A 15027-nucleotide genomic window follows, 5' to 3' on the forward strand; every position below is an offset into this window, starting at 1 on the left:
CTCACCATCTTAAATAAGCATGCCCCTTTCAAAAAATGTAGAACTAATAACAGATATAGCCCTTGGTTCACTCCAGACCTGACTGCCCTCGACCAGCACAAAAACATCCTGTGGCGGACTGCACTAGCATAGAATATTCCCCGCGATATGCAACTTTTCAGTGAAGTCAGGAACCAATACAAGCAGTCAGTCAGGAAAACAAAGGCTAGCTTTTTCAAACAGAAATTTGCATCCTGTAGCTCTAACTCCAAAAAGTTTTGGGACACTGTAAAGTCAATGGAGAATAAGAGCACCTCCTCCCGGCTGCCCACTGCACTGAGGCTAGGTAACACTGTCACCACCGATAAATCCACGATAATCGATAATTTCAATAAGCATTTCTCTACGGCTGGCCATGCTTTCCTCCTGGCTACCCCAACCCCGGCCAACAGCTCCGCACCCCCCGCAGCTACTTGCCCAAGCCTCCCCAGCTTCTCCTTCACCCAAATCCAGATAGCAGATGTTCTGAAAGAGCTGCAAAATCTGCACCTGTACAAATCAGCTGGGCTAGACAATCTGGACCCTCTCTTTCTAAAAATGATCCGCCGCCATTGTTGCAACCCCTACTACCAGTCTGTTCAACCTCTCTTTCGTATCGTCCGAGATCCCTAAAGATTGGAAAGCTGCCGTGGTCATCCCCCTCTTCAAAGGGGGTGACACTCTGGACCCAAACTGTTACAGACCTATATCCATCCTGCCCTGCCTTTCTAAAGTCTTCAAAAGCCAAGTTAATAAACCGATCACTGACCATTTCGAATCCCACCGTACCTTCTCCTCTGTGCATTCCGGTTTCCAAGCTGGTCACGGGTGCACCTCAGCCATGCTCAAGGTACTAAACGATATCATAACCGCCATCAATAAAAGACAGTACTGTGCAGCCGTCTTCATCGACCTGGCCAAGGCTTTCGACTCTGTCAATCACCGTATTCTTATCGGCAGACTACATAGCCTTGGTTTCTCAAATGACTGCCTCGCCTGCTTCACCAACTACTTCTCAGGAAGAGTTCAGTGTGTCAAATCGGAGAGCCTGTGGTCCGGACCTCTGGCAGTCTCTATGGCGGTACCACAGGGTTCAAATCTCGGGCCGACTCTTTTCTCTGTATATATTAACAATGTCGCTCTTGCTGCGGGTGATTCCCTGATCCACCTCTATGCAGACGTCACCGTTCTGTATACATCTGGCCCTTCTTTGGACACTGTGTTAACTAACCTCCAAACGAGCTTCAATGCCATACAACACTCATTCCGTGGCCTCCAATTGCTCTTAAACGCTAGTAAAACCAAATGCATGCTCTTCAACCGTTCACTGCCCGCACCCGCCCGCCCGACTAGCATCACTACTCTGGACGGTTCTGACTTAGAATATGTGGACAACTACAAATACCTAGGTGTCTGGCTAGACTGTAAACTCTCCTTCCAGACTCACATTAAGCATCTCCAATCCAAAATGAAATCTAGAATCGGTTTCCTATTCCACAACAAAGCATCCTTCACTCACGCCGCCAAACATACCTGCGTAAAACTGACTATCCTACCGATCCTCGACTTCGGCGATGTCATTTACAAAATAGCTTCCAATACTCTACTCAGCAAACTGGATGCAGTCTATCACAGTGCCATCCGTTTTGTCACCAAAGCCCCTTATACCACCCACCACTGCGACCTGTATGCTCTAGTCGGCTGGCCCTCGCTACATATTTGTCGCCAGACCCACTGGCTCCAGGTCATCTATAAGTCTATGCTAGGTAAAGCTCCGCCTTATCTCAGCTCACTGGTCACGATAACAACACCCACCCGTAGCACGCGCTCCAGCAGGTATATCTCACTGGTCATCCCCAAAGCCAACACCTCCTTTGGCCGCCTTTCCTTCCAGTTCTCTGCTGTCAATGACTAGAATGAATTGCAAAAATTTATGAAGCTGTTTATTGTTTTATTGACTGTACACTTGTTTATTCCATGTGTAACTCTGTGTTTGTGTCGCACTGCTTTGCTTTATCTTGGCCAGGTCGCAGTTGTAAATGAGAACTTGTTCTCAACTAGCTTACCTGATAATTATATATATTTTTTTTGAAATGTCCCTACCAGTCTGTCGCACTCGCAAATGCTTCACAGTGTATTTCTTTGTAGGCTATAGACTTGAAATCATAGAATAATATAGCCTAAATATTACATTTTCATTCCTTCTTAGGCTCCCTGTCTGGCTCCTGATGTATTTCGAGTGTTTATATGCTGATTTAATATGACGTAGCCTATTTGCAATGATGTGCGATTCTTACATTCACCGTTTCATGTTTATTCAAGTACTTTTAATGTCAAATCATATGGCTTGGTTTCAATACTTCAAAACCAAATGGTAGGTCCAGGTAGTGAAAAAAATAGATGGGTGTTGGTTAAATAGTGATTTTAATGAATGGAGCGAATTTAGAGCGGCAGTTTAAATTTTTTTAATTATCATGGAGCGGTTTTTAGTGGAGAGGTTGGAAAGGACATAGAGTGCGCACCGCTCCATGAACGATGACTGGGATTCCCAACCTCTCGACTCTGCACACATACTCTGCTGTGCGCGCGCATGCACACGGGTAAACACAAACACACACATGTACACGGTAGCCTACACACACATACACACTTCACATAGGCAGACTGCAGCACATTTTTGCTACTGAGGGACTTTTCATGTATTTTCTATTACAGCAGAGAAGGAGAGAAGTAGATGGCATTGTGTACCTTTTGGTAGGGGTCCAATGATATGGTGGATTAATTTGTCTATAAAGACAGTAGCTGAGCATCTCATTTTTGTACTTTCTCAAACACCAAGAGACACACAGACCTCCCCCTTCTCTCTCCACACACACACACACACACACACACACACACACACACACACACACACACACACACACACACACACACACACACACACACACACACACACAGAGAGCTCCCATACTCGCATTTTCTTTAGGGGAAAACAATGGCCTGATCTAGTAGCCACAGATTACCAACCGACACATTATTACCCAGAAGTACAGTGGTGTTATTATTGAAGTTGCTGGCTCTCTCTTTCCCTCTCCCTACTCTGTTGTTGATTGACTCTAGAACCCCCCCCCCCCCATTCCATACACATTCCTCAGTAGTCTGAATGACTCTCATGAATACTCAATCAGTGACCAACACTAATCCTTACCATAATGACCAAGTCATGCTGCCCCTCGAAAAGCTCACGAGGTCAAGGTGTGAGTGTGAAACATCTCTGCCTGCTCTCCTCTGTTCTAATACCATTTCAATACATGTCCACTCTTTCTCTACGGTACCTTTTTGATCATCTGTTTGGCCGCACATCTCTACGAGTTTCTCCTCTCTGTTTCAGACACTCGTCTGCTGAGATCAGGAGACACTTTGGTGGGACGTATGGCTCCCCTCAGGTCTCCATGCAACACAGTCATCATGGCTCCAACGCATCTGCCTCCATGTGCTTCACCGCGGTGAGTTACGCTATTACAGGACTACTACAACTCACTATGCCCTTTCATGGGTAGCAGCAAATAGCACCACGGTGTAGTATTTAGCTACCCTAAGGAGACTGATTCTGAGTGAGACACTCAGACAGCATTTTGTGCTGTAGGCCTAATAATGTAATCCTAAAGAGGGATTGTGTCCCACCAGACATTGTGACCCCTCACTTATTCTCGCTCGCTCTCTCTCGTACTAAGTGCACTAATACCTCTCTATATTTGACAGGCTTAAGGCATCAGGGTTTACTGTAAGTCTCTTCATATCATGACTTGCCTAGTTAAATAAAGGTTAAAAATAAAAAATCTCTCTGACTCTAGGCTTCAGCCCTTTGATATGTCTCTGTCGGCTGCTCGGCAGCTGACTAGGCCAGAGGAGGGAGAGTTGGCCCATCCCCTAGTTATTATTATGATTAATGTCCAACCTGCTTGGGAAATGGGTCAGGGCGCAGGCTACTGTAGAGATATGGGATGGCCTGCTTACCTTCCAGCTTACACTGACAAATATGTCATATCTGTGGATTTGCAATTGCAGGAGAGTGGTTTTTAATAACATCCTCTGCATGTTGATATTTTCCCATGGTGCATCATCAGCGGAGGAGCTCAGTGGAGCTGCAGGCAGATGTGTGGGATGATGATGATCATTGCTATGATTCATCTCTCTATTTTTAGGACGTATAATGATGCGCATTGTTATTAGTTAATAATCATTTCCAAAATGATGGATGACGTGAGTGTGTTTGTGTTGCGCTTGTCTGTGCGTGCCCCGCTTTTGTAAGAGTGTGCACTTGCTTGTGTGTGTGGTGGGGTTCTGTCTCTAGAAACACAAGAGATGATTGATGGAGGCCTTGTCGATGCCACTTCCTGTAGTCAAGCGTTTTACCTTGCTTGTTGTTACCACATATTTTTTTACCAAATCAACTCCTAGTCACTTCCCTTACCTACTTCACGTAGAGACCTAAAAACATTGGATAGCTATTAGCAAAATGTTGATGGCTCCACTTTGCCCTCTGAAAGGCTGGGAGTAAATTCCACCAAGTTGCTTATACCTATCCACTCCTTTCACATCAATTACAATGCCTTGTGGTAGGGGCTAGGATTCACTTTGGAATTGGGTCTGAGGGTCCCTCTGAGTCTTGTGAGAGCTTGTGGTTAACTCTTCAATTTGTCAACTTCCCTCTTACATGTTGAATATTTAGCCGGGTAAGTCTACTTCCAATACAGTGTACCTGTGTTATAGTTCTACTAACGGTCATCTCGAGACCTACACTTTATGTTTAAAATGTGTGTGTAAAGCAGACTGTTAGACTGGGTATTTGGTACAGCCTGTGGGTAGTAGTTTCCTCTTAGGGAAGTAGGTTACTGGTTCTTTATTAGGCTGAAAAGACACATTGCGGAGTTGGTGGTATAACTGTGTTCAAATTGTATTAGTCACATGCGCCCGAATACAACACCTTACAGTGAAATGCTTACTTACGAGCCCCTAACCAACAATGCAGTTTAAAAAAATACGGATAAGAATAAGAAATAAAAGTAACAAGTAATTAAAGAGCAGCTGTAAAATAACAACAGTGAAACTATATTCAGGGGGGTACCGGTACAGAGTCAATGTGCGGCGGCACCGGTTAGTTGAGGTAATATGTACATGTAGGTACAATTATTAAAGTGACTATGCATAGATGATAACAACAGAGAGTAGCAGCGGTGTAAAAAGGGGATGCAAATAGTCTGGGTAGCCATTTGATTAGGTGTTCAGGAGTCTTATTGGGGGGGTAGAAGCTGTTTAGAAGCCTCTTGGACCTAGACTTGGTGCTCCGGTACCGCTTGCCGTGCGGTAGCAGAGTGAACAGTGTTACTGTTAGGGATAGGCAAGATGTATCCTCATATATATCTTTTGGACAAAATACTACACACCCCCAGGACAAAATCAAGTTTATTTTATATAGCCCTTCGTACATCAGCTAATATCTCGAAGTGCTGTACAGAAACCCAGCCTAAAACCCCAAACAGCAAGCAATGCAGGTGTAGAAGCACGGTGGCTAGGAAAAACTCCCTAGAAAGGCCAAAACCTAGGAAGAAACCTAGAGAGGAACCAGGCTATGAGGCTACAGGCTACAAAACAACAAATGTGCATATTATGTATTAGAAAATATGATATTTTAAAGGTATTATCAAATATAATTACAAAATGCACAAAAGTGATTGAAACATGTCTTGCAGCTTAAGTGTTATTGAAATGCTTCCCATCCCTGCTTACTGCTTCAGGAGCAATAGTGTAGTAGTCTAATAGTCTGACTGCTGGTATGGACAACAGCCTGTTCCTGGTCCAGCTAAGAGCATTTCTCCATAGTGCAGGATGCCTGGGAGTTAGGACAGAGGTATGCATATATTTGCATGTATTTGTTTCATTTGGCTCCCATGCTAAGGAAGGGAAAGAGAACAATACAGTATATTATGAAAGGAGATATGCAGCCATGATTCCCCAAGCATTTAAATGTCTGGGGTTCACTCAAATAACTTAGGGAGTATTAGGATGCTGGTCCAGATTCACTCCTCACACGAAACAAAATACAAGCAATGAAGCCTTGTACCATCTGGTAAAGACATACCGTTTATTTTGGACACATCACCCTCTTTTTTTTTTGTCTCTTTTTTTGTCTATCTATCTCTGGTCTTTCTCTCTGTGTTGCAAGTTCCTGTTTTCCGCCTAGCATGACACCGGTGTAGTAAAAAACACCACGGATGACGTCAAAAACATGTCAGAGCCAAAGGAATCCAGGACTGCTTTCACCTCTGTTTAACACTGCTGCATTTCTTTATTTTCTTTATTTTCTTTTCTTTCCTTTCTTTTCCTTCTTTCTTTCTTTCTTTTTCTCGCTTGCTCAACCTCCCTTTGACACAGATGTAAGCACAACAGTACACGTTTTCTTTTCCTGGACACTTAACATTTTTACATTTTAGTCACAAATCTAAGCTTTCGTAGCATTGTACACCGATGCAGCCGTATGTAGGATCATACGTATGTGGTTGTCGTATGCACAGGTTCAGCACTACAGCCCTCTCTGAAGCACCTGCAATACCCTCCTGTCATGCCATGCCCTCGCATACAGCCCAGAGAAGTGTATAAAGATACAGATCTGGAATACGTACAGTATCACTACGAGGCAGCCTCTCGTCTGCGATAGTCATCTGATGGCCTTCTCTGGTGACAAAAAGCATGTTTATTTCCCTAACTCTTTTATCACAGACTTGTGTGTGGGATAAGGCTGGAGGTGTGAAGTTGTTGCATTGCCAGCTTTTCTGAAGGGCTCTCCAGGTTATTCTCCATTCAGATCTTCTTTGCTTTACCACAGTGAACGAAAGTTCTTCAAGGCCTATTGAAGATTTCTGAGCCATACTTCACAGATTACCGTATAATAATTGAACTACTGTCTATGCAGCCACACACAGTTACTGCTCCAGCGACGTAATTAGACGAGAATTTATTAGCATTCAGGTATTGTTTTATGTGCGTGTCTTTACAGCTTCCACACGAAGAGTCATTTCATTTCAAGACCACAGTAGTTGCAGTACCGACACAGCATAACAACAACTTAGCAAAAATGTTGTCTGTTTTTGTCTGTAATGATGTTCCATACATGACACAATGAGCTGTCATCCAAAGGTCAGTCACCCGTTGGGATAGGGAGTTACAGGGGTATAGTTCCCCAGGGGTTGTAGTATGGTTGCAGAGCGTTAGACTCTTAGGAGGAGGATGAATGGACTAATATGATAGGAATGGATAATGGTCTATCTGAAGTTTCCATCGAAAGGTTATGTCAAGTTCCTCTAAGTTCCTTTTCTCTCTGTGTGAGCTCGGTCCCATCATTCCCGACAGATCTGAGGTTGTTGAGAGCAGAGTAGTGATCCAACCTGTCCTCCTCCCAGCTCTTTAATATTTGGATGTGACAGAGGGCTATAAGAAACTCCCTGTGCTTTACCCAGGCCCCCAAAGCCTTCAAGGATGATTCATCTTTCTGTTTTTCATTTCTCTCTCTCTCTCTCTCTCTTTTTCTCTCTTTCTCTTTTTTTCTCACTCACTCACTCACTCACACACACACACACACACACACACACACACACACACACACACACACACACACACACACACACACACACACACACACACACACACACACACACACACACACACACACACACACACACACTTCGTTTTGCCTCTCTCCCCTTAAAAAATTTGTTAAGTTGGTATGCTTCAAGTCCAGGCAATCCTTTCATTGACGCGAATGAATACATGTCTGGAACCATCTGGCTCTAACCTCTATCAATTTCACATTTAGATGCACTACAGTGAGTGTATTCATAACCTTAAGAATGCCATCATGTAGTTGCTTTGTGTCTTAACCATTTCCTGCCCGTGCCCTCGGCATGAAACAAAAAAAAGTTTTTCTCTCTTGCCCCTCAGCTATTGCTCTCTCTTTTCTCCCTCTACCGCTCTCTCTCAATCCATCTCTCCATCCATCTCTCTGTCTCCTTCTCCCCCTTTCGCTATAGTGTATACAATATAGTACAGTATAGAAAACATACTGTATCTTTCCACTCTAGTTCCAGTCTGTGTTGTCTATGTAATACTTGTCTGTTTCTCTATTTAACCGTCCCCTTCCCCTCTCTCTCTCTCTCTCTCTCTCTCTCTCTCTTTCTCTCTCTCTATCTCTCTCTCTCTCCTTCTCCAGCCCCAGTCGTATGACGCGGTGGAGCCCTTGGACTTGGAGGAGTTTCTGATGTCACAGCTGCAGGGCGGAGACTCCGCCCTCATGCGGGAGCTCGGAGATTTCCCTGACGATGACCTGGAAGTAGAATATGTGGAGAAGGAGTGTCGGACCGTACGCCACTCTGTACCTGATGAGGGGTGGGTTGCATGGTCACATGTTCAATATAGAATAAAGTCAACCATACCTGTTACTACAGTGGCAAGAAAAAGTATGTGAACCGTTTGGAATTACCTGGATTTCTGCATAAATTGGTAATAAAATTTGATCTGATTTCACAACAATAGACAAACATAGTGTGCTTAAACTAAAAACACACAAATGATTGTATTTTTCTTGTCTATGTTGAATATATAATTTAAACATTCACAGTGCAGGTTGGAAAAAGTATGTGAACCCCTAGGCTAATGACTTCTCCAAAAGCTAAATGGAGTCAGGAGTCAGCTAACCTGGAGTCCAATCAATGAGACGAAATTGGAGATGTTGGTTAGAGCTGCCTTGCCCTATAAAAAAGACTCACAAAATGTGAGTTTGCTATTCACAAGAAGCATTTCCTGATGTGAACCATGCCTCGAACAAAAGAGATCTCAGAAGACCTAAGATTAAGAATTGTTGACTTGCATAATGCTGGAAAGGGTTACAAAAGTATCTCTAAAAGCCTTGATGTTCATCAGTCCACGGTAAGACAAATGGAGAAAGTTCAGCACTGCAAACATTGCTGCACGTCTGAAGTTTGCAAAAGTGCATCTGAATGTTCCACAGCGCTTCTGGCAAAATGTTCTGTGGACAGATGAAACTACAGTTTAGTTTTATGACAGAAACACACAACTCTGTGTGGAGACAAAAAGGCACAGCACACCAACATCAAAACCTCATCCCAACTGTAAAGTATGGTGGAGGGAGCATCATGGTTTGGTGCTGCCTCAGGGCCTGGACAGCTTGCGATCATCGACGGAAAAATGAATTCCCAAATTTAGCCTAACATTCTCCTGCAAAATGTCTATCTGCCCGCCAATTTGAAGCTCCACAGTATTCGGGTGATGCAATAGGACAACGACCCAAAACACAGAAGTAAATCAGAATGGCTTCAACAGAAAATAATCCTTCTGGAGTGACCCAGTCAGAGTCCTGACTTCAACCCGATTTGAGATGCTGTAGCATGACCTCAAGAGAGCAGTTCACACCAGACATCCCAAGAATATTGCTGAACTGAAACAGTTTTGTAAAGAGGAATGGTCCAAAATTCCTCCTGACCGTTGTGCAGGTCTGATCCGCAACTACAGAAAACGTTTGGTTGAGGTTATTGCTGCCAAAGGAGGGTCAACCAGTTATTAAATCCAAGGGTTCACATACTTTTCCCACCCTGCACTGTGAATGTTTACACGGTGTGTTCAATAAAGACATGAAAACATATAATTGTTTGTGTGTTATTAGTTTAAGCAGACTGTGTTTGTCTATTGTTGTGACCTAGATGAAGATCAGATTACATTTTATGACCAATTTATGCAGAAATCCAGGTATTTCCAAAGGGTTCACATACTTTGTCTTGCCACTGTATATTGCTTATGCCTATTAGATCTCCACAGATTGTGGAGAGGGCCTGGGTCTAGAGTTCTGGGGTCGGCATTGAGTTAAGACAGGCTAAAGTCCCAGTAACTTTCTCTGCTACGAGCCTATATCTGTTTCAAGGGCCCCACTCACTAGTTTACTAGATCCCACTACAATGGCTTATCATACCTCAGAAGGCTCTTACAATCCAGAAAGTACTGTGCAAGTGGTATCTTAGCGTCTTTGGATTGTCACTCACCTTGAACATGATAGTACAGGTAATGCTGATAAGATAGGAATGCAGAAGGAGTGGAACAGGTCATATGCGGGCTGTCTGTGGAGGGTATTTCCGCATGTGTGTGCGTGCCCGCACACGTGAATGAGTGCATACGTGTGTATGCTGCCGTATGTGTGTGCGTTCCATCCTTCTCATTCCCTCTCTGTCCTCCTGTATCTCTATAGGGTGGAGTTGGATTCCCATGTGAGGGACTGTGTTCAGAGTTACACCCAGCCCTGGCTGATGGTCAGCAGGAGGTGAGCTTCTTATCATGGCACATTCAGGGGCTGCTTTCTCTCCTCGTCTTATTTTCTTCATGACTACTGACCTGTCAAATGCTTGACGTGTGTCCGCTACTGGTCATTAACCCTGGAGTGCTACTTGGTGTGCGGGCGTTGGGACAATATGCCTAAAGGCTGTGGAGCAGCAACTTAAGCCTTACACCCCAGGTGGCTCGGTCTCCAGGACCAGGGTTGGTGACCACTGGTGCAGACGACACAGTGGAAACCTATGCAGTGGTTTATACAGTGGAAACCTAGCCGGTGGAAACATAGGCAGTGGAAACCTAGGCAGTGGTTTATACAGTGGAAACCTATGCAGTGGTTTATACAGTGGAAACCTATGCAGTGGAAACCTAGGCAGTGGAAACCTAGGCAGTGGAAACCTAGGCAGTGGAAACCTAGGCAGTGGAAACCTAGGCAGTGGAAACCTAGGCAGTGGAAACCTAGGCAGTGATTTATAGAGAAGAAAACTATGCAGTGATTTATACAGTGGAAACATATACAGTGGAAACCTATGCGGTGTGGAAACCTATGTAGTGATTTATACAATAGAAAACTATGCAGTGATTTATACAATAGAAAACTATGCAGTGATTTATACAATAGAAAACTATGCAGTGGTTTATACAGTGGTTTATACAGTAGAAACCTATGCAGTGGTTTATACAGTGGAAACCTATGCAGTGGTTTATACAGTGGAAACCTATGCAGTGGTTTATACAGTGGAAACCTATGCAGTGGTTTATACAGTGGAAACCTATGCAGTGGTTTATACAGTGGAAACCTATGCAGTGGTTTATACAGTGGAAACCTATGCAGTGGAAACCTATGCAGTGGTTTATACAGTGGAAATGTTTTCTTGTCAGATGCAGCACCACAGGTGTCCTCGCCCCTGTCTGTTTCACAGGAAACAGAGAGATATCTGAGAAACTGTGATAACCCCTCTCTTCATCTTCACACACTGATTACAGCCAAGGCCTGCTGGTTTTATCTCTCTCTCTCTCACACACACACACACACACACACACACACACACACACACACACACACACACATGCTGCGGTTCTGTTTGTAATCTGGTTTGTTTTAGATTAAAATTCCACCGGTGTATCAGTAACCATGCCGTATCTGGGGTTGTGTGTGTGTGTGTGTGGGGGCAGGTGCCAGGGAGATGGCTGGAGTGCATATTCCGAGCGGGCAAGTCTACACAAAACTCTGCGGAAACAGACTTTTGAATCCGACGTCCAGCCAGAGAAACAAGAGACACGGGTAAGCACAAAATATACACAAGAATGCATACACAACACCACGACAAAGATGACCCAAATAGGTTTTAACAAAACAGATCAGGGTTCGGGTCCGCAAGGAGCAGTTCTGTCAGTCCCATTGTCATCAGGAGACCAGAGTACATCCAGAGTTTACAGTAGTATCGCATGCAGTTCTCAGATACATTACGGATTGAAACAGAGTAACATGATACCCTGGGTACTGTATAAGAGAAAGGTAACATGTTCATCGTGAAACCCAAATACTACAGTTTCAATCTCCTCACTCCTCAGATCGATTGATATAGATCGTTTTTTTTAGCTTTATGCAGTGGTTTATACAGTGGAAACCTATGCAGTGGTTTATACAGTGGAAACCTATGCAGTGGTTTATACAGTAGAAACCTGTGCAGTGGTTTATACAGTGGAAACCTATGCAGTGGTTTATACAGTGGAAACCTATGCAGTGGTTTATACAGTGGAAACCTATGCAATGGTTTCCTTGTCAGATGCAGCACCACAGGTGTCCTTGCCCCTGTCTGTCTCACAGGAAACAGAGAGATGTCTGAGAAACTGTGATAACACCTCTCTTCATCTTCACACACTGATTTAATGGTGAGGACAATCTAATCAGCGTGCAATGAAAGTGGAGAGGCTGAGTGAGAACCGGAGGGAGAGAACCGGGAGGGAGAGAACCGGGAGGGAGAGAACCGGGAGGAGGAGAGCACCGGGAGGAGGAGAGCACCGAGAGGAGGAGAGCACCGAGAGGAGGAGAGCACCGAGAGGAGGAGAGCACCGAGAGGAGGAGAGCACCGAGAGGAGGAGAGCACCGAGAGGAGGAGAGCACCGAGAGGAGGAGAGCACCGAGAGGAGGAGAGCACCGAGAGGAGGAGAGCACCGAGAGGAGGAGAGCACCGAGAGAACCGAGAGAAGGAGAGACAGGAGGGGTTGGGGAGCACAACACTGAACACAGAAGTGTTTTGTTACTCCTATTACCTCTGTCCTGGCACCGTCTCCCTCATGTTTACCCAGCCTGCCCTGCACCCAATGGGGTGTGAATATTCATGCAGTCCCCGTCTGTTTCCGACCAACCCCAGGCAGCATCCAATTCTCTGTCCTGCCAAGTCCCCGGACAGCACCCAGCCAACCCCATGCTTCAGCTCCACCTCTCCCAGTCCCAAGCTCAAAGCTCCAACCCCCTGACAGTCACGTCCCAGCCCCAGCTATCCTCTGTCTCCAGCCTTAGCCAGCCCCCAGCTCTATTCAACAGTCCTTCCCCCAGCACCAGCCATCCTCAGTCAGCTCCCAGCACCAGCCAAGTTGTCTCCAGCCCTAGCTCCTCTCCCCATCCCCAGCCCCATTCCCCAGGTATTGCCAAGTCCCAATCACCCAAACCAAAGGCTAATTGTTCCAGCCGTGAGTTTCCCATCCGCTCCAGGCCAGAGAGAGGAGAAGAACAGGCCTATTGTAACTCAGCCTCTAATTGTCCCATGCTCCAACACTGCAGCACTCTGGGGATCATTAGCAATCCTGTGGGGTTGCCTGGAGCCCTGTGGCCCAGATTGGGGAAGCCTGGTTGGGATTGGGGCACTGTGAGGCAGTGGTCGGGGTGTGGAGGTTAGATGGAAGATGGATGTTCACTCTTCCGTTTTCTTTAAAGGGTGAAATTCCTGGATTGTTGAAGACAAAAGATTTGAGTAAATATTTTGACCCAAATGAGGCAAATTTGCTGAAGGATGGCAACGGGGTTGGCAGGTGGCGGGATAGTGTGGTTGGAAGTAGGACGTAGCCTGAGAAATCCAGAGCCGTCTTGTCATGTAGCTCAGTGGTAGAGTGATTCCATGTTTGCAATAGCCCTGATTTAACACGGGTCTCTCTGTGGTGGTAGGATGCACCCCTTTGCTCCGAAGTTTCTGGGCTCCCCTGGAGTTTAACCCATTAGTCATGGATTCCATGAGGTTGCCTTGATTCTCTTGATGTTCACACACAGTTAGGAATCAATGGACGACGACTTACCTCTCCGCTGCACTTGCATAGCAAGTTACCGGCCTAAGCTCTTGAAGTAATGCAATTATTTGGAAACACTTGCAATGTAGGCCTACATGAAATATACTTTGGTTTGGGAGAAGTAACATTATTTTGTTGGGAGAATTGGGTATTTTGGATGTTCTCTTTTCCATCCTCTTCCTACCCCTCTCTTCTAAAACCTGTCATTATTATTACAGGTGAAGTCCCCCTCCCTGGCGGTACTGAGTGATGACTCCGGCAGGACCCTGACCTCCTCTGACTTTGACCTCCGCTCTGGTCTGAGCCCTGACCCCAGAGTGGACGGGCTACTGCGCTTCAGTAACCATGATGACCTGGACAGGTTCAACCTGGAAGCCCGGCAGGCGAACCGCCACGCAGACCTGTTCGCCTTGTACCCACCCACCGACGAGGTGAGAGGGACACGCGCGCGCCCGCACACACACGGACACTAGCGATACGCGGGTTGACTCATAACCTGCAATCCCCGCGGTTACAGTCCCGAATGGCGCAGCGGTCTAAGGCACTGCATCTCAGTGCTAGAGGCGTCACTACAGGCCCTGGTTTGATTCCAGGCTGTATCACAACCGGCCGGGATTGGGAGTCCCATAAGGCGGCGCACAATTGGCCCAGCGTCGTCTGGGTTAGGGTTTGGCCGGGTAGGCCGTAATTGTAAATAAGAATTTAGGGTTTAGGCTCATGAAGTATTGTGTGTATAAAGAGTGGGTGGCGGGTGGATTGAATAAAAAGAAAACAATTCTATAAAAAGTCCATAAATGTATCATTCTTGTGAAATTGATATCTATATGCTACATTGAGGTTTTTCTTTTCATTATTTTAGGCTTTCTGGCATTAGTGCATAAGCCTAAGCTTTATGGCATAACAGTAGGCCTACACGTGCCAAATAGTCTACGCCAGTCGCCAAACACTTTTGTTAACGTCAATCCACTGATGAAAAAAGGACAATGTCGGAGTTCAATTCAATAGGAGAAAAGCTGTGAAATGCAGAGTTGAAAATAGAAGGGAGGGCCAGAAAAGTAGTGTTTTGGAAAGATTTGGTGAAGAGGATAATAGCAGAGGCGCTATACAAATTCGACATTCACAAGACGGGGGATTTCAAATATGCCTAAGGTACATAAAGGGAACTGTAGCCTACTGTTTAGATGGGTTAATGGGAAACTGAAATCTGGACATTGACTGTAGGTGTAAAACCTCTCACAGCCTTCATATTAACTCTTGCAGAATTAAGCATTTCTTGAAGTAAAATGATACTCCAAATGTAGAAATATTTTGACTCGGGAACAGGAGTGA

General features: G+C 45.2%; 1 protein-coding gene across 4 annotated transcripts in view; it reads left to right on the plus strand.

The window, feature by feature from the left end:
* Positions 1 to 15027, plus strand: part of LOC139576483 (dedicator of cytokinesis protein 8-like) — an 84075-nt gene that overhangs the window by 17286 nt on the left and 51762 nt on the right. For 3 of the 4 annotated variants that reach the window (XM_071402644.1, XM_071402643.1, XM_071402646.1), the window contains exons 2-6: positions 3410 to 3524; positions 8285 to 8460; positions 10331 to 10402; positions 11587 to 11695; positions 13917 to 14129. In XM_071402644.1, coding sequence (XP_071258745.1) covers positions 3410 to 3524; positions 8285 to 8460; positions 10331 to 10402; positions 11587 to 11695; positions 13917 to 14129 — 685 coding nt within the window. The remainder of the gene's footprint in view (positions 1 to 3409; positions 3525 to 8284; positions 8461 to 10330; positions 10403 to 11586; positions 11696 to 13916; positions 14130 to 15027) is intronic. The other variant, XM_071402645.1, reaches the window with a different exon arrangement.

This window comes from Salvelinus alpinus, chromosome 5, assembly GCF_045679555.1.
Source record: "Salvelinus alpinus chromosome 5, SLU_Salpinus.1, whole genome shotgun sequence".
NCBI classification, from domain to species: domain Eukaryota; kingdom Metazoa; phylum Chordata; class Actinopteri; order Salmoniformes; family Salmonidae; genus Salvelinus; species Salvelinus alpinus.